Here is a 27114-nt window from a genome sequence, read left to right on the forward strand (position 1 = left end):
TGCGCCGGAGTGCAATATACGGATGCCGTGCTGTTGGGTGCACATGACACTGTCGTGAAAGTGTATATCTTCATGTCTTGACGGTTCATCGCTAGTCTTGAGGACGAGTAATTGGTCGAAATGGCTGCGTGCGCTACGATGGCTCAATCCACGGCGCCCAAGTCCCATTGTGTTTCTCAGGTAAGCTTGCAGGATCGAACGGCTTGTTTTTCGGGGGTACAGAGACTGCTGCGTATGCGTCTATGCGCTTCTTCAAGGCAGATACAACCTGTGAAAGAAAATCAACATACCACTATGAAAACGCAGTACGTTAATGTGAATGATTAGAAGCCCAGGGTGCACTCCAATTTCGTAACCACTGCTCAAATGGGTTTACAGTCAGCGTATATTGTGAGTGGAGAAGCAACTGCCTTTATATTGGGAAGTGCGTGAGGAGAGCTGTGGGCTAAAAAAAATTATGAGGCGCACCAGTTTTACTCAACGCAGAGGCACGGCGTTAATATGTGGTTCTAATGATTTGACGCTTGAAAGTAAATAATTCGTAGTTAAGAAAGAACTGATGCACAACAAAATTCTTCCCTGCAGTGAACCGGCTTCGAACCTGACTAGTTGCCTAAATTTCGACGCGACTTGTGCCCCTTCCTTGTTCGCTGTTTTGAAAGAGTGTTTTATTTAGCACGTCAATATCTGCAGAGGCACGGGCTTGTACTGCTAAATAAAGAAGGACCAATGGAAGAAGCAACATGCAGACTGGGCCCCTGAACTCTTTAAACACCGACTCGAGCAATACTCGTCATGGGAGATTGTACCAAAGTAACCAGGGACGAGGCACACTCGTCCTGCCCGATGTTGCGCTCCTCCGCCCACCAAAGACGAGTTACGGTCGGCAAATGCGTTGGTCGCAAATTTCGCCATTAAAGGACGGTAGTTGCCCAATGAAAAGTGTTTCGAGACTTTAGCGCGTGTTTTAAGCCTGACAGCAGTTATTTTCGTGAAAAATCGTCAAAAGATGTTGCTATTTTGGCACGCTTTTTGGGGAAATAATTTGGAGTTTAAAGGCTTAATACACTAGGCCGCCAGCGACTACATTTAATCAGTGACACGTAGGTACGTAGCAGCCACGTGTGACGTTCGAATACCGCACGTATGCATGCAGTACGCGAGGTTCCAGATCTTTTACTATTCTTATATCGGACAGCGTTTTTCATTTTTAGATTTTCTTTTATAAAGCATCGGTATTTCAGATAGAAATGTCCGAAGTTTTCATTTGCGCCTATTCAGTGATGCGAGAATTTCCTGTAACAGTCAGGCTCACATCTTTAGAGTAAAAGGCAGGATCCAAAAAGGCTTTCCAAGCAAATTACTTGTTCGGTTTCGAGCTCTCCGAGCTCTGCCACAAACGCGGTATTGACCTTCGTTTCAAGAAAAAAGCATTCAGAGTGCATTCAGCTTGTTCACTGTTCACTCTGAGCATTTGTGAAAGTGTCTGAACAAGGGTACAAAAAATAGGCCACTAGCAAAGCTTTAAAACTCACCTTAAGTAAGCGATACGAATGAACGCAAAATTGAGCCCTTAGAATCAACATTCATCTCATATTCAGTACTATTTGATATCAAGACACAAGCTGAAATGCAGCACATCGCTTTGGACACTGACCTCTGGAAGCGAGTCGGCCAGATTGTTCAGCTCACAGGGATCTTTGATGATATCGAAGAGGAATACACCATCAGCAGGAGAAAAGTTCTTGCTGCTGCTACGGCCGCAGGTAAGGGTGGCTCGCTGTCTCCAACCTCTTGGAAACCACAGGTGATCAGTCTTGTAGACGTCCCTCAGCACAGCTGCCGCTGTTGACTGGGCAAGCAGCTGGTCGAGGTCGTTGTAAAGGCGACGACCCCCAGCAGTCGGATAGCGGCCATTATCTTCTTCTGTCGTGTCCAGCACTAACTTGTACCGCGAGTTACGAATCGCTGCCGATGAGGTGTCAATGTTGTAAAGCATCTCCTTGCGTGGTGACGGCGCGCCTGTCGACAGGTGGCGCCACATGTCGAGACCGTCCATATTTCCGAGGCTGCCTGGGTCGCCCCCTGGAAGCACAGGTCCGTGACGTAGGAGGGAAGACAAGAAAATCTGTAGCGAGTTTCTAGACTGCATTTAGCATGGCAGCGCATTTGTCCCTGAAAGTGCGCACGCACGCATGCACACACGAGCACACACACACGCACGTACGCACAAACGCGGACACACGCACGAACATGGACTGATGGGCGGACGAACGGATGGAAGGACGGAGGTGCAGGCAAACGGGCGGGCAAACGGGCGGGTGGGCGGGCGGATGGGTAGGCAGTTGGCACCATGCTGGACTTACTTTCTTTATATTTCTTTAACTGCGAAAGAAATCCAGCTATAGATTCGCTTTTTTCTTTAAATAAATTTCTTGCACCTACACTTCTAACCTTAAGTCACCTCTGTGGTCTTGAGCCACGTATACTTCGAATAGCTTTTTGCTAGCTTCCGCCGCAGATTCATTCACATGACCATTTCTGCCTCTAAGCCTTAAGGCCTCAGGGAGAGTGACTGTGCCTACGTTGGCATCCGGATGGATGCCATTACATTCCTTTGGAAGACGTTCAATTCCTTCTGCAGATTTACCCCACCCTGCACATGTGTCATCTTCATGGTTTAATTTCTTTTTTTAGTTCCGCCTTCTAAGACACCCTGATCCAGCTTCAAAGAGTAGGGCTCTGCCTTTTGAGTTATCATAGAACGATTCCTTCCTGATGTGCCTTTTCCAGTTTTGGTATAGTTCTACGGTCCGCTTCTTTTGCATTGAATTAATCTAGTTTTTACCTTCTGCATTTTTTTACCCACCGCTTAAACCTCTACATTTTTCAGTGCGTGTTTGCTGCATACTTACTGGTTAGTTTCCTAGTCCTTTTCCGCCACTGCAACTCAACGTTCTTTCTGCATAAGTATCTAAATACCTTAGCTGCCAGCTGTTATTGTCCAGTTTCCTCCGGCGTTCTTCATATAGTAATTTACTTTGAACTTTTCCTGTTTTGAACGATGCCCAGCAAATATCGCCTTGTACTGCCTCGTTTGTGGTTTTGCCGTGGGCACCTAGTGCTTCTCTGATTTATTTTTAGTTTCGACAGAACTTTTGCTCTTTGGAACAAAACCGCATACCCGAAAGTAAGGCCTGGCATCATTAGTAAATCGCGCTAAATGTGAAGCCTAGAGTGCCTCCTTCGTCTCTACAAGAATTAACCAGGTTTCCAAATCTACCTGGCTATCTACTAACAGCACAATATCGTCTGCATTCATTGCACCGAAGAGCCGCTGCTCTACGGCCTTTCCGCCTAATCTGTTAACCGTTATTCTGATAAGTTTGATCTGTTAATAATTAACTGGATCCTTGTTTTGTTTGGCCTCCATTTGCCCCCGTCTACAGATGAGATACTGCTATCCATGTCTCATTGGCATCCACCCGAGCGCAGCCATACGGCCACAAAGGAAAGCTATACAGCTTTCTCAGAAACTTCGTAGTTAAAGAAAAATTCGTCCTGGTCCGGGGTTCGAACCCAGGACCACCGCTACACCGGAGCAGTCGCTCTACCAATTGAGCTAACCAGGACGGCAAGCTTATGGTAGGGCGAGATCGAATTGATCAATAACTCGAAGTGGGAACAGTGTTGGTCAAATGTTTAGGGGAATCCCCCAAGGTGGAGTAGATTTGTAATAAGGGAGTAATTACTCATTGGCATCCACCCGAGCGCAGCCATACGGCCACAAAGGAAAGCTATACAGCTTTCTCAGAAACTTCGTAGTTAAAGAAAAATTCGTCCTGGTCCGGGGTTCGAATTTTTCTTTAACTACGAAGTTTCTGAGAAAGCTGTATAGCTTTCCTTTGTGGCCGTATGGCTGCGCTCGGGTGGATGCCAATGAGTAATTACTCCCTTATTACAAATCTACTCCACCTTGGGGGATTCCCCTAAACATTTGACCAACACTGTTCCCACTTCGAGTTATTGATCAATTCGATCTCGCCCTACCATAAGCTTGCCGTCCTGGTTAGCTCAATTGGTAGAGCGACTGCTCCGGTGTAGCGGTGGTCCTGGGTTCGAACCCCGGACCAGGACGAATTTTTCTTTAACTACGAAGTTTCTGAGAAAGCTGTATAGCTTTCCTTTGTGGCCGTATGGCTGCGCTCGGGTGGATGCCAATGAGTAATTACTCCCTTATTACAAATCTACTCCACCTTGGGGGATTCCCCTAAACATTTGACCAATGCTATCCATGTCCTTTTACAGACAATTGTTACTTACACCCGGGGATGTTCTTTGCAAGTTGATTTTATTATTTGTAAATTCATTCGCTGGTGTACCCGCATCAAGGATGATACTGATCAATTCGCGCTACAAGGAACATACACACGAAGACACAAACGGAAGAAGCGCGTCCGTTTGTGTCTTGTCCGTTTGTGTCTTGTAACGCGCTTCGTCCGTTTGTGTCTTCGTGTGTGTGTTCCTTGTAGCGCGAATTGATCAGTATGAAGCACCAACTAGCCCCCGCTCTGGCATTGTTATCAAGGATGATGGTTTAAGGATGATAAATCAGCACGCTAAGCATTCTAGAATTCTAAAGTGGAGGATGTAAACCTGAGAAAGATTATATTTCCAGTCGTTAATCATGACCAACCACTGCAGCAGTGCAACTTTGAGGCTCTCACTGAATGTTGCTATAACGCTGAACTCGAATGCACGATCTGTAAATGTTTTACGTTCTTTTCGCATAATATGACCCAGAAATGTATACTTGCACCAAGGCTTCGAGAGAAGTATGTAAGCGGTTCGATGTGTATCGACGAGGGTTCAGTTCACTAGCTTTCAGATAATGAACAACGAAGCAGTGTCTCTTTTTGCTCTAGTTTTTATGTCTTAAAGACTGAGGACGTACGGTGGACTGGAGAAAAGAAGAAAGAAAGAGAGAAAACATTTTGCTTTTTGAGAAATCTGCTTGTTTACAGTGCGCCAATGCCCAGTTTTTACTCTTTTCTGGACTGTAGTCTTTCTTTACGGCAGGGTCTTACGAATACGAAATAGCGGGAAGTGTCACTGCCGGTAGCTTTCTGTATGCCTCATACAGGCGTTGCCACTAATGGCATTCTATACAAACCATACTATACCACTAAAGCGCAGGGAGATATGCCAAGAAATTCCTTCGTATTTTTATCAACCTAACCACCTCCTCCGTAGAACAAATGCCCATCCAAATGACCTCCTGTGCTGCTGCACCTGCGACTTCCGACTCCTTTATCCCTGTAGGCCCCCTAATCTCGTACGCCCACCTGTCTTTATGCCACCCTCCTCTACGCTTGCCTTCTCTGGCGTTCCACTTACTGTAAAGAACAACCGGCTATCTTGCCTTCGCACTCCTGGCCATACTCATGCCCATTTCTTCTTGAATTTAAGAAGAACATCACGAGCTAAAGTTTCCTTCCTGACCAGCATTATTCTATTCCCTTTTTAAGCTCACGCCTATCATTTCCTTCCACGTAGCTTGCCTTACGAATGAATGAACTTTATGGCACCAACCGGCTATCCTGTAGAGTGTGGGCAACCAGTCCGTGAAGTGCATGAGCTGATGGGACACCCTCCGTCTCCTAGCAAGCAGGGGACTCCAGACGAAAGCAGGAACCCTTGTTGAACCTTCCCACGCAGACATTTTCGTCCCTCGCAGCGGCCAGTTAAAGCTGCGGCTGGAGTGGCTGCCAAACGGTGTGCCGCCGTTGTCGCTCATGAAGATAACGACGACGTTGTCTAGCATTCCGGCCTCGCTGAGTGTCTGGAACACCTCGCCTACAGATTGGTCCAGCGCGTCCACCATGCCTGCAGTAAAGACGGTGCACATGGATAGCATCACAGATGAACAATGAGAAAATCATCCCTCCTCAATGGTCAGACTACATGCAGCTCTTGTGATGAGCTGCATAATGTGACGGTCGCCAATATCCCACGTTTGTTCTAGAGATTGAACGTCTTGAAATTTTGCACCGAAAGTGCCCAAAGATAGCGCTGTAAGTTCCGTAGGGGGCCGGGAACGGTCAATTTCTTTACAAGTCATTACCTAAACCTTTTAGCCGAGCGGCTTCATTGCAGCTGGTCGTCTTGGAGAGACGGTAGCTGGACGAGCTCTGAGCTTAGTCCCGGGCTTACTTGACATTTAAAACTCTAAGGGTCCTAGGTATCAAGTTCAGAGACAAAGCTAGTGGTTAAACCCACCTTGATCATCTGATAGTTTTAAGAGTGCACTGACAATCTTTACGTTCGTGCTAAGCGGAATACTCCTTTGGGGGAAACGCGTTCGCTCATTCTTGAACCTATTAAAATAGAATATGCTCGCCATCTCCAAGTTTTCACTAAGATTTTGGGGACATAATCAGTGAAGCTGGTGCTGCGGCAATCCATATCTCATCTTTGAATATTTCCCGGTTTGTTCGCCTTGCTGGAGATATGCCCTGCACAGTGTGGACATTGAAGCGGCTTTAAGGTGCATAAGGTTTTGCCCGGCTGCGCCTGTTGTCATTATGACATATTTGAAATCTGTCCTTCAAAGCTTCGCACTAAAATGTTGTCTCCTAAATGTCTGTGCATGGTGCATAATCTTCACAGCAGAAACTACTGTATACGTTTCCAATGGGTACTATCGCACGTAGGTGTTTTGGGCATCGAAGTGGTGAACAGCCTCGTCTATGAAGCTCTGTCTGCGTGTCCATCAAAAAAAACTCCCTCAGGATGTCAAGAGATGCTTCAAAGAAACGGTCCTCAGCCATTTCAGATCCCTGGGGTGTTTTCCCAAACCAACCGCGTGTGACCAAGGGACTGTATAGACCTCGATTTACTTTAATGCACCCAATTCGCACGGGTTCGGCTCGTACTCAAGGGGCCTGGCGTCGTCTCCGCTGTGTTCTTCATGAGAGGTGGGCGGTGATATACAAATTATCGTATGCTCTGCCCCAGATTTCAACGCGTGAATATGTTTGCTACTCGCTTTCCTCAAGAGGGGCACGAGCGCCTGATTCATTTCTAGACCATGTATACCCGCGCGGATGCCCCTGATACAGAAAGGAGGCTTCCTACGTTCTTGCAAAATTTCTTCGAGACTGTGACCTAGTTTCCAGAGATGTAGGGACTGTGCGCATGCCGACGTAGATCTGTGAGGTCACAAATTTGTGCCGAAAACTGCCACTTTAGTTAATATCCAAGTGTTGCTACGATGGACCTATTGCGGAGAGAATAATTGCAAGGCTAATTCCATCAGCAGGTAACAACCACCTCGACCTCAACCTCATGCGAAACATAGTGTGGACAGCAATGGTAAGTGAGAAAGTCGGCTCTATGATATGTACTCCTCTCAGTGCAGATACTCGTGAATTGTTTGCCGGGGCATTGTAGTGAGCCGTCAGTTCAGAGGCCACATAGGCCCACTCTTCTGTAGGGGCAGTGCAGAAGAATGTAATCGGGTTCACCATGGCGGAAGCAGAGCAAACGCCGCTAATCAGAGGTCCACCAGACACGCTTTGTGCTAGGCGTGGCTAGTTGCTCCATGTTTGAACTGTCCGCTGGTTGGGGTCGCTGGGTTGACACTTAGGGTGGCTGGTTTGGGTTTGAGTATCTCTGGCTACGGACAGCTGCCACGTATGTCAAGGCGGCTGGTTCTACTGAAGTTGTCGCCTTTTTCGGAACCCCTAGATCTTGCTGCACCCACTCGCGAACGACATCAGCAGTCGCAGGGGCTAGAGGCCGCGCCGGTAATGGGCACATTCTGCGCAGCTTTTCGCGAATGATTTTGCGGATAACCTCCCACAAACTCTTCTTTTATGTCGTCAAGGACATGCATCAGACACATCTTCAGAAGCATGGCTGCTTGATGATGCAGCACCTCTAACGTTTTCACATGGTGGTGACAACACCGTGAACAATGGACGAGAACCTGAAGGGACGCTTAAACGAATTCTTTATTGTAGCGAAAGCTACATTGGCCATGAACTTGCGATTTCGTTGTGGCGGTGCTCTGAGGAGGCACAGAGACCGACCTTGAGCCGTTGCCTAGCAACCGCTGCAGCTGGCGAATGCTGCGCGCTCGACGCGCCATCTGGCATGACGTCACACCGCGCGCTCGCCGTGAAGCCGCCGCAGTCGTTTAGTATGACGTCACACCGCTTTCCTCGTCGTTGCGCGAGCCTTTCCTTGTTCCGCCAGCTGTTTCGCATGCCTGATATCAAGCTCTCGCTACGTACATCCTGGCATCGCCGAGCTAAGCCACTGCCAATTTTTTGGGATGACAGAAAGAACTGAACTTCCGTTAGTCTTAAGGACCATCCGGTATTTTGCCTTCGTATTACATGCCCTGCCGAAGTCCATTCATTCTTCTTGATTTTGACTCAGCTGTCAACTCAGCGGAGGTGACAGCAGCACACTCTCGGCGGTTGACGAAGAACAGAAACCCAACTGGTCGCGGCCCGCTGAACTTAAAGGCGGAAATATACCGTGGCAATCCCGAACAATATGCAAGCCCTTGAGCGTGGCTGCTATGATTCGAGGTACACCTGGTTGCTTTTCGCCTCACGATCAAAATGATGAAGCCGCGTGCCAGTGGCTTTGAGGAAGATCAAGCAAGCATGAAAATGCTTCTCCGCATTATGCCGTCTCTGCGGTGAGGAGAGTGTTCATAAGGGTGCAACCTTGTTTGCACTGCGTTGCCTGTAGAAATGTAGATCGTTACAAGCACTTCGTAGAGTTGACGACTGCGTTGGATCGGTTTCGTGTGGGAAATCCACTGATGCGGCGTTGATGACGAATTGTAAGTGCTTGATTACATTCCCGTTGAGGTCATGAACAAGAATGATTTCCCATTTGTGATCGAAACCGGTGAGGCAGGTCATGAAAATTTGAGGATGTATTCCTATGAGGTGCTCGTAAACATCTGGCACGCTTCTTCTAGCGACCGCGCGCCAACGAATGGCTACGAAGATAAAACGAAGCACAAGGCACGGGCAGCATGCAAGGGTATGTCACAAGATTGCGGGCCAGCGTGCACTCCACTAGATGACAACGAAGACAGCACAAGACAAGTTAGCCAACTACGCAGAAAATGCTCCCACATTACAGCATTGCGAAAGCAAAACGTCCACATACTATATCGACGTCCGCGGCTTTTCTTACGTCCATGTACTATATCGACGTCCACGGCGATTTGGACGTCTAAGTGTATTTTGTTGAGTTATTTTTGCATTCAATTAATTAATGGCACCTCATCAACCCAATTTTTTCCACAGCAACATTTCATGAGACACTATCTCACACAAACAAATTTCCGCACATTCAACTTCTGAGAACGACCTAATCCTGCGGAGAAAATTGCGGATACTTTCTGCTGACACGACAGAGCCATATAGTGGTTTCGCATTAATCATACCGTTGTGGTTGCATAATAGTGCAGTAATTGTTATAGGCACAGTAATAGTCGATTTTTTATGAAAGTGTATAGTTATTCGCAGTATTAGCACAGCAAGATTTCAAATTTGTATTCACAGTATTGAGGATTTATCACTGGTGTTGCTATAACTGCCTGCCGCTATAGTAATGGAAGCATGGTTCACGCAGTGTAAGTAGGCTTGTGACAAGCGATGACACCGCAGCTTTCAGTGCGCAGCGCCAGCACAAATTTACCACGCAGGTTTCACAAAGACGTGTGAATGGCCCTCGCAGTAACTACGAAGCTCACTAACCTGCGTAAATGGTCCGGCTTTCTTCTCCTATGTAGGGAAACTTGTCAATATCCTCCTGCGGCGCCTCAAGATGTATGGGGCTGTCCGTTCCGTGCGCTGCCTGGTAGCTCAGGAGAAGAAACAGCGGCTGCGGGATGTAAGGAAATACGCTGCCGCCTTTAATACGCAGCGTCATGCAAAACCTGTTAAATAACGCTTCGACAGACAGGAATAAGACACTCATCGTGAACCACGAGTTCGACTGCCTCACCTTATCCTTTTGTCTGTTGCGGATGAGGTACTGAGCTCGCTTGGTGTAAAGCGTCGTTGAGTAAATTCCATCGTCCGCCCAGCGAGGTTCCGTGTTTAACCAGAAGTCGAGGCCAGTGTGGTTTTCCTGCTCAGCAGCACGAATCAATCAGAAATATTCCTCACAGAAACATCTTCATTGATACCATAAAAACAAGTTGATTCTTTTAAATCCAGCCGGCTAGTACAAGGCTTAGGCCCTAGCAAGATTAAAAACGTTGTTTCTTTAGCGTGATAGTAAAAAAAAAAAACTTTATTCTAAAAATAGGTTCTTTGATGGTTTTGGGGGCACAGTAATATAAGTGCTGGAGGACGATTAGACACCCCCAGATGGACGAGCTCTGTCTGAAGCAAAGTAACCTAATAAGGCGAAAGCCTTTAATGGCTCATGCTCGCGGTCGCGTCCATCCGTGCGCTGGAATCATGCCAACTGCGGCCTCTCCTCCGCGCAGCGGCACAACCTCCTCCCCTCCTTAGTAACCGGCGTGCCAGTGGGGGGCGCAGCTGTGCATAGAAATCTATAGCAACCGTGACGTCACACAGGAGCGGTAGAATGAGCGCGCGCGCGTCGGTGGTGGCATCTACACAGCCGCTTCTTCGCCAGACGTCTGGTTGCAGTCGAGTGAGTGAGACGCATGACTCCGAAGCGGCTTAGAGAGTCCCTCGCTTACTACAAACACCTTTAGGTAATTCAGAGGGATATCGGCGAACACTGTGGCCATTCCACTGGGGTGCCATCTACAACATGGTATATGCACTGGGTTGACCACAATGCTTTCGTCAAGCACACTTTAGAATTTCTAAAATGTCTTCGGTAATTTTTTGTGACCTTCTCTACAACTTTGGATGCTTAACAGGGGACAAGAACGCGGTGCACCCTTGGTGACTGGCGCAGCGAAACATTTGTGCAAACCAACTGAACGCCACAACCGCTTTCGCTGCTTGGGCTAATTATTGTACACAGCCGGAAGTGAATAATTGCGGAGATTGCAAGTCAAAATATGCGCGCCCGGTCTGTTGCGGTAAAGTACATAGACTCACGCGAGTTATGCTGTGGGTGTAGTAGTCTTCTTCGCCGTTGAGGTAACCGTAGAAACTTTCGAAGCCCCGAAATATTGGCGTGAGAGTTTCCATGCAAGCGCCAAGATGCCACTGTAATAAGTCAAATGCACAGGTCAGTGTAAATATATGAGATAGGCGTGCAAAACATGCGTATATGAAATACCGTGAAGGCATTACTTCTGCCGAAGGAGCACAACAAAGAGATTCACGTTGGCGATTACGAGCTTAACAAACGTTTAAGACAGATGTTTTATCAAAGCCAACATTAAATGAAAGTAAGAATGCATGGGAGTTTTTTAAGTGTTTTTATCGATAGTAATTATTAGTGTAATCCGTTGGTGCTCGAAAGATAACTTATTACAAAGTAATCCTAACACAGTAATAGAAAACTAATAACAGCGTTATTTAGGTTCTACTGCAGAAAACAAACAGAAATAAGTGATTTAAGCTCTCAGAATTGAAGATAGTAAAATCGCAATATTTCAATAATACGAAAGAAGAAACCTCCAGTTACAGTAAGTGTAGATAATGGCACACGAACAAATTGATGGCATCGCTGGAGTAGTTTATGGTTTAACAACATCTTATTTCACTTGAACTGGCCGTGTAAATCACCAGTGCTCTGATCCTGTTCAGTTATATTAGTGGCCATCTGGTGATAGACTTTCAACCCATCGCATGTCTCGGGTAGAGAATGATTTAAAATAAGTTTATTATTGTGCGGGGCATCCGTTTGCTGGTGGACACAGTAGAACGCTCGGAAGGCAGGTGGTTTCAGCAGAGGATAGTGAACATGCCGTTGTGACAACGTTTCTCGCGGATTAAGCTCGGCTTAGAAATCTTGCTGCTCTGATTGGAGAGCGAAAGCTTAACTCCCAAGATTTTTAGAGCACGCTCTCGGTAAACAACGCAACCGACAGCGGCTGAGCGCTTGTCGAAGATTGCACATCAAGGTAGATTAGGTGAAAGGGAAACTTGTGTTCCCGAGCAGGCTTAGTTGGCTATATCGCTAACCACTTCGCTAAGTACTAACCTAGATGTTAACATTTCTACATGCGTGAGCCACCTGTTAATAAATGAGACAGCAGGTGTAGGTGAAGCAGGTGGACACCTGAAGGTGGACACTTATATGTTACTCGTCGATCACTTATCAGTTACTTACCAATAAAATTGTTGAGTACCATTTTGAATCTATGTTCCGCGCGTTGAGTGCGCAGTTGGCTTTTTTTTAATACTTTTTGGTCATGCCATGTTGCTTCTTTATATTCATTCATTTTGTACTTCAATATCAATTTAATTCATTTATTTTCTACTCGATGTTGAAGTCCTCCATTCGAAAAAGCTGTTCTACGACACCTTGAAAGGTACCTGAGGCCCATACAAGCTAGCAGTGGTTACAGACTAAATTACAGTGTGAGTACACATCTTCAAACAATCATTCGAACAACTATAGGGTACAATAATTAACAAAACAACCGTTGTTAAGGAGAATTTCAGGTGATCGGCGTTCTGCCTCAATTCACCCTGAACATCAGAAAACATTGCGGAATTCCCATATGTCAGTCGTACTCTAATACAAAGTTAGCATGATTATTGTACACAGGTTGTTTAGTAGGTTACAAAATATTGTCGCAGTTGTTTTTTACTGTAGGTCTCGAAATATACATCCTTCTTTTCATAATCGTTGAGATGAAATGGAAGCAGGTACTGTAGGGACTGGCAGAGAGAATCGGCACGCTGGTGTGGTACAAACCATGTGTCACAACTGCGAGTACGACCATCGCTTTTTTGTTTACGTAAACTTGCGGTACTCTTTAAAAACGTTTGAAGGGCATTATTTGCATAAAAGAAAGTATGCACTAAGCGAAATTCTAGATAATGTTTTGCTTTTATTATTTTACACTTCACAAACAATTCTTCTGTCGGTGGTAGTACGATACATTAGCAATATTACGAAGAGTTTTTTTCTGTAGAAGGAAAATTGCGTTAATGTTACTGATTGTTGTTGTTCCCCAAACAAGAGAGCAATAGTTTAAATGTGATGTGAATAATGCGTGGTAAATGTGAACCTTTATTTCTTCCGGAAAATAATGTCGGCATCTCGGAAGTACTCCCGCAGCCGATGATAGTGATTTGCGCAAGAAATCGATGTGGTGTGTCCACTTCAGATCAGACGAGAATGTCCCTCCTAAGATCCTATGTTGGTTGACAACTTCAATAGAAGCAGTACCGAGTGTTAAAAGACGATGCATTGTAGCCTGTTTGCCACTTGGTTTAAAAATTATGGTTTTCGATTTTTTTGCGTTAATCTTAAGACCGTTGCCATTGGACCAGTTGATTATCTTTGTCATCTCAGTTTCTACTTTAGTAATCTTCTCTTGTATGTCACGACCAGAAACAAACACGCTTGTATCGTCAGCGTAAAGAACATAAGCATCTGAATTGGGTTCAACAATATCATTGAGATATACATTGAAAAGAAATTGCCCCAAAAGATTGCCCTGTGGCACACCAGATGAAATGCTCTTAAAGGATGAGGTGTGGTCCCCAATACTGACACACTGTATTCGATCACTCAAGTAAGAGTTAAACAACACCAAAGATACACCGCGGACACCATAGGCACCAAGTTTTTTCAACAGAATTTGGTGGTTTAGAAAGTCAAAGGCCTTGCTGTAATCTATAAAAATACCGAGCGTAAGCGTCTCGCATTCAATATTTTTAATGATGAGCTCTTTCATTGTTAGTAGCGCTGTTTCGGTTGATTTGCCTCGACGGAAACCATGTCGGTACCCTTGTAATATGCTATGCCTGGAGAAAAATTTTTCTATGCGCGCCAATATTATTTTTTCTAGGCCCTTTGAAAACACGGATAATACAGATACCGGCCTGTAGTTAGCCGCGTCGTTTTCTTTGCCGCCTTTAAAGATGACCGATACCTTTCCTTTTTTCAAGCGACTTGGGAAACAGCCAGTTGTGAGGACGAGGTTAAAAATATATGTTAAGTGAGGCGCAATAAAGTCAATCACGAACTTGACAGGCTTTATCTGAAGATCGTCGACATCGACTGAGTTGGTGTTTCTCTGGTTAGGAATGCGCTACAAATTTCGATTTCCTCCGTTGGTTCCAAGAATACGGTGGCGTTTTGTTTGTCAATAGGCGTTGACCCTGTTGCTGTGTCATGCCTTGTTCTATTGCTTTTTCTTCCTTTTTTTTTCTTGCCTATTCTTCTGTTATGTATCCTCACCCCCCCCCCCCCCCCCCCCCTGCAATAATGCCTACGGGCGCTGCAGGTATTTCCAATAAATAAATAAATAAATTATCAATCACTCATCGATCACTTATCAATTACTTATGATCACTTATCAATCACTTATCAGTCACTTGTCGATCACGAATCGATCACGTATCGATCTCTCATTGATTGCGTAATCACCTGACTGAGGGAGTCTGCGATTAGTCCCAATTCCATCGCGCTTCATTCAAATTTTGCGCCACGCTTCGGCTCCGCCCACCTTTCCTGTCACGTAGGCCAGGCACACGGTACGTCACGTGGCTCCGCATTTCCGTCGATTCAAATTTCGCGCCACTCTCTGCCCGACCACGCCCACTTTTGGTCACTTTTTTCGCACTTATTAATTAAATAATGATCCGATCAGCACCAACATTTTTGTGCCGCATCCTCTTATCATCCTCCTACGATTATAACCACTTTTGAGAAGATATCTCTTTGGAGTTTCCCACAATCGCCGCACAAACGGTTTCGATGACAGAAAGCCTCCGACATAGCCTAGTAATGCCTTCGCATTAATAATTTCAACCACTTGGGGATCTTTAACGGGCACTGACATCGCACGAGACCAATACACTCCAGTGCCAAGTGTGTGCCTCCATACTGACGCTTGTCCACACTTGCTTGAACTGTCCAACAGCCAACATCACACAATGTCGCTGACTCTCTCACTACATACCCAGGTGGCAGGCCTGGATTGCCCACCTCGGCCAAACGGCCTCTTCATGGGGCAGTCTCCTGCAACAACTGCCCATGATGGTGATGGTGTTGATGTCCTCAGGCTTAATGGCACATACTCACGGCGGGGGATTGGGCAGGGTGTTCATCGTCCTGGGGGAGGAACTTTAACTTCCTCTCCCAAGAGAACATGGACCCGTTCATGGGTCGTTCTAATAAATGTTTTGCTTTCTCCATCCAAACGCGGCCGCAGCAGTCGTATTCGAACCCGGATATGCCGGCTCCGTATCCCAGCGCTCTGACTACACTGAGCCATCGCGACGGTGCTTTCAGTAGACGCAGAAAAGCGCCACGGGGATAAAAATAAAGGAGGAATAAAATCAGGAAAGGAAAAAAAGGGGTGCCGCAGTAAAGGGTTCAGCCGGAGCTTCGGCCAGCCTCGGCACCTCTTTCTCTCTTTTTTCCTGCACTGGCAATTTGCTTTGGAAAAAATAAGAAAGTGATTGGCACATTTTATGCGGAGCGCATGCCTCTTTAATGTCATAAGGGTTTGTATAAAAAGTAGCTCGCAATACTTCAAGGAGTTGGATGAAAAATGCAAGATTTGTAATCTCTTGGCGTACATTCCTTGGGTGTTGTTATAAGTACCTAAGTGGCTGCAAAAAAAAGGGCATGCTTTAATGGAAATACGAAATAGCCACCAGGCCCACAATTGGGCTCTAGATGACGAAAGCGAAAACGGAGCGGGGCATCGTGCTATATGATTAAACGATTTGTCCAACTTGCTTTGTTAATCCGCACGTCGTGCTTGTTGAGTTTAATTAATATTGCCTAGAGCATAGTATTTAGGTAGTTCGATTTACGTGCTGTAATTCAAATAATTCACTTTGATGGATACAAATTTTACTTAAAATCGAAGTAAACACAATGTTAAAGTAAACTGCGCATTTTAAAGGTTTTCTAGGGATCACCTTTCCAACCAGGTGAGTTTCGTATCCGAGCTCCTTGAGGTACTCGGGCAGAATCCGCAAGTCGGACGACAGTCCCCAGGGTTCACCTACTTCGATGGGGATGCCCTGCATGCCTGATCGAAATATAGAAATAGATTCTTTACTGAAAATGCCTCAGATAGGAGTTAATTACACATCCTGAATAGCTTGATTCCAAGCTGCGTAGCAGCCCCATGATACACTGTTACAGCATCAACAAAAATACATCCATTCACAATAATGATGCATGGTCCAAGCAACAGTCCATTGAGAGAATTCATGAGACTTTATTAACAAATCAACAGCACCATTAAAGCGTGTACAGGAGCTTTGACACTCGCTGTGGCATCTTAGTGGCTTTGGCGTTCGACTAAGACTGAGCTCGACGGATTTAAACCCGGACGCGGAGGCTGAATTTTGGTAGAGTCCAAATGCAAATATGTCCTAACGATGCGCGATGGCAGCGCACATTAAAGGGACAGTGAGGAGAGCACTATTAATAAATTTTATAGCAAAATCCGATAGTTCGGCATTTCATTGCTTTGTTGCCACTTGGCCGGCAGCGAAAGATGCATTTATTTCTAAGACATTTGGATTCGAAGTTGAAAAAGTTTTTCCCGCCGCTCTGATACAAACTTGGGATTCTCTTATGACGACACAGGACTAAGTGACGTGAAACATGACGTGCACATGACGTAACGCAGACTCCGTGATTTCTGGCCGCCAGCAGTGCGGCCTAGCAGCAGCCGAAAAGAAAGCTACCGCCGGCCGCACGTTGAAGGCATCTATCGGCTTTTGCGGCCGTCGGTACCGTCCCTTCGTTTACGTTTGCACCGGTGTTTTGCCAGCGTTACGATGGATCCCGCTCTCGAAGTCGTCAACGAAGTTATCGCAAATAGACGCCTTTAGCATACCGTGCACCTTGTTACCGTTAGCTGAGTACCGGGAGCGCCGGTCAGCTGGCGCTGATTGGTCCCGATGCTGCAGGCGCGCGCGTAGCTGCCGGGCACGTGGCGCCATCTGGCGACGTCAAGGAGATTTGCGCATGCATTGGCCGCGCCTCAGTGATTCGTAGCTCCTCGGGTCCTAGTGTTGCTAACACTGTTATGTCCTATGACGTCATCACGCTTGTACTTGCGAGTTTGGCCTGTGGCGGCGATACCTGTATTTTGGTTCTTGCTCTTTTCTACGTTACAAGAGCTTTGTTGCCAGTATGAGTGGCGTTTTTGTAATCAGGAGCTGGTATTCTGTCGATACAAGACAACTTCAATTTATCCTCAGTGTCCCTTTAAAGAACTCAAGTTATCTGCATTTACCCCGGACTTTCCACTACAGACTCCCTTGTAGCCCATGTGTCGCATCGCGAAATTCAATTTCGCAATTTACAATGTCAAACTGTACGTGATTTAGCTGCCCAGGTGGAATACACAGAAAATGCGCGCGGGATTCCAATCCATTCATGCGCACCTGTTATAACGGGCGTTTCAGCTAACACTTTCAAAAATTTTCAAAATAGTCTGTTTGGGGAAAAAATACGGCTTTGAGGCATAGTACTACCAGTGTTGGCGGACACCACGAAACCAGTGAATCGTCGTAGGTAATAAGCTGGTTAACTAAGTTTTAAAGCTGGCTAGTAAAAGCTATATCAGTTTTTAGAATTCCATTAACGCGGTAACCCTCGCCGCTGTGGCTCGACAAAATTTGGCTTTTCGGCTAGTTACGTGCATTGGAAGGGTTGCTTTGCCTGCTTGCTTTCGAAAGCGCATGCATTTTTTGCACGATGTAGGCAAATTTCTTCGAGCCGCAGCGGCGAGGTTAATCATGTTTTCGAAATTCTAAAAACTGATATCGCTTTTACAAACGGTCGGCTAAAAATCTGTGCTTACCTTGCTAACTGTACAGGTTAAAAAGTCAATTATTAAAAGTTAGTTACCCAGCTTACTACTTCACACGATTCCCCGGTAGTCTGATGTCCGCTAACACTGGTGTCTGCGGTAACACTCTGCCGCTAAAGCGATATTTTTATCCCCAAGAGCCCGGTACGAAAGTGCCCTGTACACGCTGTGGTTTCGTGTGCGAAAGATCTGGCCGCATTTCACTCTTCGCGTTTCATCATGCGGCGCCGTCTACAAGAGAAACAAAGGAAAAAAAACAGGGTCCTTTATGCGCACAAACCATCTTTCCAAACTGGCCGCCTTGCACACGGCGAAATACTCACAAAAAATATAGGTTTGGGACGTTAAGCCCCACATCCTATGCTACCATAAGCCTTGTCGTACAGCACTACCAAATAGATGTGAGGACGTATATAACGATTGCGCAGCTACCATAGTCTTCCACCGAGTCAGCAATAGAATTACAATAAGAAGAGGTGTCAGGCAGGGAGGCACGACCTCGACAATGCTATTTACAGCCCTCTTACGGGAGCTATTCCGGGGCCTGAAAGTGGAAAAGTTGGGGGTAAGAGGTAAGTGAGAATACCTAAGTAATCTGCGATTCACTGATGACATTGCCATGCTAAGTCACTCAGGACATGAACTGCAAAGCATGATCCATGAGTTAGGCAGAGCAGATCGGTGGGGCTGAAAATGAACATGCAGAAAACCAAAGTAATGTTCAACAATATAGCAAGGGAACCGCAGTTCGCAATTGGTAGCGAGGTGCTGGAAGTAGTAAGAGTATATGTCTACTTAGGGCAGGTAGTGACCGCTGGTCCGGATCATGAGAGGAAAATAACTAGAAGAATAAGAATGGGTGGAGAGCACACGTCAGGTTCAAGATTATGAATGGCAGTTTGCCAATATCCCTCAAAAGAAAATATACAACAGCTGTATCTTACCGATACTCACCTATGGGGCAGAAACGTGGAAGCTAACAAAGAGGATTCACGTTAAGGACAACGTAGCGAGATATGGAAAGAAAAATGATAAGTGTAATGTTAAGAGATCGGAAGCAGGTGGAGTGGGTGGGGGAACAAACGCTGGTTAATGACATCCTAGTCGAAATGAAGAGAAATAATTGGGCTTGGGCAGCGCATATAACACGAAGGCAAAATAACCTCTGGTCTTTAAGGGCAAAGGAGTGAATTCCAAGAGAAGGCAAGCGTAGCAGGGGGCAGCAGCAAAGTTAGGCAGGCGGATTAGATTAAGAAGTATGCGGGGATACGGTAGCCGCAACTGGCAAAAGACAGGGTTAATTGGAGGGACATGGGAGTGGCCTTTGCCAGTCAGTGGGCGTAGTCAGGCTGGCGATGATGATGATGATTCAGGAATAAATTCTCATGTTTTCAAAGCACCAAAAGTGAATTCGCGAGTCGAATGTTCGAGAAAGAAAGTTTACTCCTTATCGGAAGTAAGACTTTATTTTTTGATGGGAACACGTACGTATTTAGTCTTCAAAACCTGCTTATTTTACGTACTGCATTTTCGTAAATTTCTTGCTAAGGCTGCCAGACCATGATAATAAATTGATAATACCTGGAACCGGGCAAATAACATTTTAACGAGTATCTCATTTCATGCTTTGATCATTGGCCACCTCATCGCTTCCGGTTCTTCCCTCTGCTTGCCGAGGAGCTGCGGAGTTTTGGACAAAAGAAATGAGTTTGTGAATGTTTAGGGCGCGCAAGCCATCCCTGAGCATGAACTTCGCAAACAACCACAGAAACAAATGAAATCATTATGAGCCACGTACTACTATACAGATGGAGGATTCGGAAGCGTACTTTCCGCCACCCTAACACCATGCAACTTTTTTGGCAGACATGTTTCCCGGACAGCCGCAACAGATAGTCACAGCAGGTGGGACTGCGATTGTTTTAGCGAACACTGGGTCGCGACAGCGGCTGCAAGCGCTAGGTCACGGATCCCTCACTTACAAGGTCAAGCAGTCTTCCAACTACTTCATCCAGTAAAGAGCACCTGTGAATGAAGCCTGCAATAACTTGAAAACACAACACAACGAAAGCAACACAGAACAATATTCAACGGCCGCATTTGCTTTGGTGAGTTGTGTCTTAGACTTTTGTCCTGTGTTTTCAACTTACCGCGAGCTGAACCCAGAAGTCTCCATCTACACCTTCGCTTCAGAAGGTTCGCATGTTACAAAAAAAATTAAGCCTACTCATTGAAACATGCCACAGCTTGAATGATAGAAAAAAAAACGAAAGAAAACGGGAAAGGCAGGTATCGTTAACAGTAAGAATAAGGCACTTACCTGGTTAAAGGTAGACGCATACAAAGCCAAAGTTGTATTGCAAACAGAACAGAGGCATCATTTTGGCCTTTGCAGACTCTATTAGCATTCGCGGCGAGCACTGTCACCAATAAATCGTCCCACTGGCGTTCGCACCAAGAGGGTCCTAATAGTGCAAGACTATTTCATTGGTTCTCTACGATTGTATTCTTTATTTTCTTTTTACGAATGACTGTCGTGCCATGTACGCCTAGAGGTAATACGAATCTGAACTCATCATTACCATGATGTGAGTGATTACTGCTCAAATACCAAAACATACCGTTGTTTCTTTTAGCGGATTTCTTACAGATGCATGATAATATTTTTGCATGATAGATAACGCAGAAGAAAGTTTCGTTATTAAAAGCGCATCATGAATTCCGTATCAGATAATTCGCGTCTCAACGTTTCTTCTCATTCCGAGTGTCTTTTCTTCGGCGCAGGGCTACCAATGTTTTGAGGCTTTCAGAATTCCATGCCATTCTCTGTGTTTCTCTTTCTATGGTTCACCTGTGCGTATCGGGTAGAGGCCGGTCATGATTGCGGATCTCGATGGAGTGCAGGCGGGCTGGGCGTATAAACTGTTCAGTATGACACCGTCTGCTGCTAGCGCATCCAAGTTGGGGGTGGGAATCTGAGAAGACCCGTGGAAGCTCACGTCGTCCCATCCCTGAAATAGGACATAAGGATATTTTCCGCACGCTCTCCTTGTAGCAATGCGAATATCAACAACTGCTTAGTGGCGCGCAAAGTTCGCGTCAGTCCGAATGTTTAGTTACTGTGGGCCAAGTTCAGGGATGCCTGTCGCATTTATATGGTGCTACACTCTCATTAGCTCCATGCGTAAGTTCCAGTGAGCGCCGTTTGCTGCCTTGTAGTAATAGTCGGGTGCAGTCAGCAGCCATGTAGTGTGGGGTTGGCCACATGGACTGTGAGAAGAGGGATTAGTTTGGGTGTCCGGATGACGCCGTGATTTCTACGGACGGGCCCTATGCAGCTCTTAATGTGGAATAAATCGTGACCGAGAAGCATAAGAATGAAGAAAACGTCCTGCATTCAGCGGCCTCTTAAGTAGTATCAGTTGCTGTGGACAAAACTGAAAATGGCTATTGTGTAAAGGAAATGGCACAGTATCTGTCTAACATCTCCGTGGAGGCCTGAACCGCGCCGTGAGGGAAGGAGCGGAGGAGGGAGTGAAAGAAGGAGAGAAAGAGGTGCCGTAGTGGAGGCCTCCGGAATAACTTCGACCACCTGGGGATATTTTACGTGCACAGACATCGCGGATCACACGGGTGCTTTTGAAGCGAAGAGCTTCCCTAAAGGGGTCAGAGCCGAGCTTCGCGTATGCCGCCGTGAAACCGAATGGCAAGTTCTGCGCATGCGCGAAACCAAGGATGTCACGCGCGGCGCAGGTAGCCGCAGCGGTGACCGCCGCCGCCGGCGACTCCACCGTCTGACCTTTCGGCGCAGCCGTGCGCTACTGCGCATGTGCGCCGCCTACTCACCGCCGCTACTACTGCGCGCTCGCCTCCTCGCCACCGTTTGACCTTTCGTTGCAGCCGCGTGTCTACCGCAATTACTGCGCATGCGAAAGGAGGGCTATATAACGCGCTTGCCTACACCGTTATCGTGGTGCTCCCAGTGCATTGTGCGCGAACTGCGACAGCCATGACGTCAAACAAAGCATAACTGCAGCTTTTCGCTTGTATATCCAGGCTTAACCAGAGCTAAGCCACTGCTAATTTTTTTTAGTTTCGCCTCCCTTGAAACGCGGCGGAAAATTGAACTGATTTGCGCCTAGATTACCCCAGTGCTGACATGCATGCCCGCTGTTTAGTTTTGCTATAAGCTTACCGCAGGAACAACACAAGGAAGTTGGTGAGGATAGAAACCTCTATTCACTTTTTTTGTTACGCCATTTGTGAGCCCCGAGCGCTGATGTAGCATGTACGGCATGCCAATTTAGAGTCATCGCCTGTTGCGTCTGTTTTTAAATTCAAGGTGGCCGAGATGGCCTAACAGAGTCTGGGCGACGAGACTTTTAGGTCATCTCGTGAGGATGTTGTGCATGCTTATGAATGCACAGTATCTTCACGGCATAAACTAACATACTCTTCCTCCGGTTTTTGTTAGGTCATCTCGCGAGGATATTGTGCATTCATAAGCGATAAAATTTGTATTGCTTACGGTGCCTTTATATAAATTCGTGACTTCTTTCTTGTGTTTAACTCAGTATGATATAACACCTAGTTTTTAACAACACTGTTATGAGTGTCATCAGCCAGTGTGCTTTGCGTAAGCCTCTATGATCTGCGTGCCATATGACCGGGAGCAGATGGGAAATTTGTAGTAACGCGATGGCATGAATAAAGGCATAAGGCTTATATTGCGTAGCCCCGCGCCGCACCCTGGGGAACAAAGTAAACAGATTAAATCTTCACAGCCGGGATCCGGATTCGAAACCGCTCCGGTGCGAACAAATCCGTTTCGCCCGCTGGTGCTTGAGGCAGCTGCGTCGTTGCTGTACCCAAATATTCCTAATTCTAAACAGTCAGTCTCTCAACGCAGTGATCCGCATGACGTAGTCTTTATGGAATTCCTGCAACCTCGCCGCCTACGACGCCGCCAAAAAGCCATGTCTGGCTCCTTTTGCTACCTCAAAGCAGGCTCGACATTGTCTAGGCCCTGGCTAACTTGACTGCAGCTATGGCTTGGGCGGACGTGGTAGCTGCAACGCGCCCAATCAATCAGTATTTTTTTTTCCTGAAGTATTGGGAGAGTGTGCTGCTGCAGTTATCACTTGGACTCACCTGGTGCCTGCGCCGCGCCTATTCTTTCCCTATTATTAGTGGCTAGCGGTTTGCGAGGAAAGGAAATGGCGCAATAACTCTCACTTCTTGGTGCACCCATCAACCGTGCCATAAGGGAAGATAGGGAGGAGGCGTGAAAGAGGAAATAGAGAAAAAGGTGTGGTAGCGGAGGGCTCTGGAATAATTTTGACCCCCTGGGAATCTTTTAACGTGCAGTGACATCGCACAACACACGGGCGACTTGGCCACTGCAGTCGAGTTCGAAAGTGGGTACTCCGACTCATAGTCGAGCGCACTAACCACTGAGCCACGGCGGCGGCTAATGCAATATTAACCCTTTCCGGTCAGGTGTAGTTTCCCCATTGACTACTGCACCGGTCAGTGTTCTTTTGAGCCTTCTAGCCCCTAGAAAAGAAAAGGAGTTCCGCGACTTGATTTGATTATAAAAATTTATTGAAAGCATTTTTCTTAGTTGCGCTAGAGCTTCAGCGGAACTTCTTTGAGCCGCCGCGGTGGCTCAGCGGTTATGGTGCTCGGCTGCTGACCCAAAAGACGCGGGTTCGATCCCGGCCGCGGCGGCTAGAATTTCTTTGGAGGAGAAATTCTAGAGGCCCGTGTACTGTGCGATGTCAGTGCACGTTAAAGAACCCCAGGTGGTCGAAATTTCCGGAGCCCTCCACTACGGCGTCTCTCATAGCCTTAGTCGCTTTGGGACGTTAAACCCCATAAACCAAACCAAACCAACTTCTTTGAAGTACATGGAACCTCTCGAAGCGTTCTCCTGGGTGGAGGCCAGGGTTCCTCTCGCGCGTCTTGCAAAAAGAATATAGCCTGCCTCTGTTTGTCGTTCTGTCACTGCAGACAGCGTAATCTTTGATGCTGCGGCCTTCAAACCTTCGTTCAAGTCATTAGACAACTTTCCGTAAAACGCGCCTGTCGGATTGAACTCATGCCGCGGGTTTTGGCGCATATCCAGGGCCTGAAAACCACGTGATCAATAATATTTTTTTCTGCGGTGTGGGGCTGTCATCCATTGAGAGAAAAGCCAAATAGCCAGTTACTAGGATACAACGAGTCCAACCAGATGGCGCCGAATTTACCTACAGAAAAAGCAAGCAGAATGTGTCGGACCATGCACGACAACTGACTGGACGCGTACTTGTCCGCTGTCGGGCGATGTCCGACAGATGACGGGAAATTGTTGATGCAGGAATGCATTTAACGGCTACACTTTCACCTCTATGTGTCCGCAGATCTGTGCTCGTGCGCACCACAGTTAAAGGCCGAATTCCAACTGGACCACCATCACTGCTGCGTGTAGACAGAAGGAATTTGAAGGAAACGTACGTAAAAGAAAAAAATACGCGGAGTAATCCGTGCTTCGCCTAGACTACTCCAATGTAGGAGTGGATGTGTGCTGTCCCGTGTCGTTAGGTAGTAGCAACACAGTTTGCGAGTAAGATTTTCGGAGGCGAGTCAAAACGATCCTTCCATCTTTATTTTGTTTATCTACAAATACTGCTCGCTCTAGGGCCATTATAGTGGTGTGATGTAACACGTGAGGAGTAGCATGTTCACTCGCAATTGTACAAAAAGTACAAAGTACACCTTCATCTTCAAAATCGCATTTCTTGCAACGTAATGTTTGTTTAGAGGTGCAGTGTTAGTGCGGAATCGCTTCAAAATCTTTTAAATCCCACAAAAAAGGAAAGCATTGCTACATTTTCGGTGTTAACCTTCGGTGAAATACAAATTTTATTTATAAATACTGTTAGCCTGGGACCATTATTCTCAAGCTCTGGATGAAATCTAGCACAACTGGGACTAACTGGAGTGTACGCAACGAAAAATTTCTAAAGAGGGCGTCACCCGTGCGGGCAGCTGGCTGCACAGACGTGTCGACGGACAGGACGAAAATGCATTCCTGCATAAATAGCTGTGCTGAGCGCACACGGACGAACTACACAGAAAGACTAGACACGAGTACATCTGACTAGCTCAACTTGTTACCCTTCTGCTGTGCGAAGAGGTTAGAGTTCCCAGGGTGCTACCACACGAAGTCACAACGTAAATCGCCTATACGCGCTCCCTCGTGGCCAGTTTTACTGCTGCTATTGTAAGCGTAGGATGACTCATTGCATATTATCAATCGGCAAATACTGGAGCCTGTGGGACCTGTCACCACAAAAGGGAAGAATTTCAAGCCGTATAGCTAAAAGTTTTCGAATATAATAAGCCGCACTTTTATGAAAGCTAGTAATGCATCATCGCCTTTGAACATTCTAAACGGAAAGAGATGGGAGGAAGTGTGTATGTCGACGCAAGGTGGTCACGTGACTACAAATGCCGCTGGTCGACGGACCACGTAGTTTGTGTACTTTTGAAAGGAAATAAACTGAGTTGTTTTTCTTTTTACTTTGAGGCGTTTATAAATTGCTCTGTTTTGGCATTGGCGGCACTCATACAGCAGAGCGCATTATGTTTTCAAGACTCTTCGACTATCACCGCTTCCTGAATTATAGCCCAAGGGTCCGCAGGCACGTTTACAGTGTGTAGGCGTAGGTTGAGTAATGACACGAATGTCATCAGCACATGTGCGTTGGAAACGCCATTGCTTCTCCCAAATCGTGTGTAGTATGTACCACCTGTCCTTATGGCATCTCTCAGCCTCTTCACATTTCCCTTCACGGCGTGTTTCTGCGACTTTCACAGCGCGGTGGTCACTCAGTAGGACTGTTGCCCTTCTTTTTTTTTCGTAACGCAAGCTAGACTAAGTGAACCAAACTTAACCTAGAAAGGCTCCTTAAATCTCTCCCCTTCTGGAAGTTAGTGGCCGTGAGGCGCTTACCTCTTCAACAAGCGAGTAAACGTTGACTCAACAACGATGTCGCTTGGTATAAGGCGTGTACCATTTTTTTACTACGGGTTGTCGCAGTAAGTTGAGTTCTTTCATCATGCTGGAACTGCCGTGCACCTGAACATTAAAGTTAGGCAAACTGTGTGTCACTTCAGTCAAAGCTTTTGTAAAAGACTCGTGCAATGCACTCTTGCAGCATTGCACCGCTTTAAGAAGACGTCTCCACGTAAGGATAGAATTTCAAGCTCTATAGCTAAAATCATTTGAAATGTAACGAACAACACCTTTATGTAAGCTAGTAATATATCTTTTCCGGCAGATATCTTAAACAGAAGCGGATGGACGAAGGTGAGTAGAGAGTCGACAGAGGCTGTTCACCTACCTTTACAAGGGCCGCTGTCTCACAGATGGCGTGTATAAAAGTCATTTAAAAGATAGCTACAGCAATATAATTTCAACAGCATTTTGTAACGAAAGTGATGCCTCACGGATCTCCAGATCCATAATTTTTTATTTCATAAAAAAGGCTCGTCAGCCGCAGGTGCACAATTGTATCAATATTTCTTTCAAGTTTTAACAATGCTATTCCGCCCCGTATCTTCGCGCGATTTTGTGCCTGTTCACGGGCATTGCGGAGGTGAATAGTCGTCATCACAAAACGCCCCGCGTGGTTGCCTCCCAGTTAAGGTTAGCGACACAAACAGAACTGGATGCAGCGCCTGCCACACTGTCGTAACCCGAGAGCATTTCTGACTAACGCGCATGAATAGCCTCGTTCTTTACATACATCGTGTACAATAACGATCGAGGGAGCCGTTACCAACGTTCTATAACAAACTCTTAATTTATTGTCTCTTGTTTAGCATGTGGCTCTTTATAAACCCCAAACACTTACCATGTCATCTCCTATGAGGAACACGATGTGCGGCAGCTCTCCAGAGCACACAACCACTAGCGGAGCCGAAAGCAGAAGGACCAGATAAAGCATCCTGCCTTGAAGAGAGCTGGAGCTGTAATTGTTACCGAAAAAGAACACAGGCCAGCCTACACAATACCCACATGCCTTTGAAGCTAAAATTGGTTCAAAACAACTACACAGGCCAGCCTTGCTGGG

The 27114-nt window shown here is 46.3% G+C and overlaps 1 protein-coding gene across 2 annotated transcripts; it reads right to left on the minus strand.

The window, feature by feature from the left end:
* Positions 1-27114, minus strand: LOC149341983 (arylsulfatase B-like). 2 transcript variants are annotated; one of them, XM_089544284.1, is made up of 9 exons: positions 26896-27114; positions 20844-21003; positions 16080-16192; positions 11118-11228; positions 10039-10164; positions 9789-9915; positions 5593-5886; positions 1658-2085; positions 1-268 (listed from the first exon to the last, which is right to left on the minus strand). In XM_089544284.1, exons 1-9 carry the CDS (start codon positions 26986-26988, stop codon positions 134-136), a joined length of 1587 nt encoding a protein of 528 aa, XP_089400410.1. In that variant the 5' UTR covers positions 26989-27114; the 3' UTR covers positions 1-133. The 2 variants fall into 2 exon arrangements, with proteins under 2 accessions (XP_089400410.1, XP_089400411.1); XM_089544285.1 differs by lacking the exon at positions 11118-11228.

This window comes from Amblyomma mixtum, chromosome 5 (assembly GCF_055824585.1).
Source record: "Amblyomma mixtum isolate Tamu chromosome 5, ASM5582458v1, whole genome shotgun sequence".
NCBI lineage: Eukaryota > Metazoa > Arthropoda > Arachnida > Ixodida > Ixodidae > Amblyomma > Amblyomma mixtum.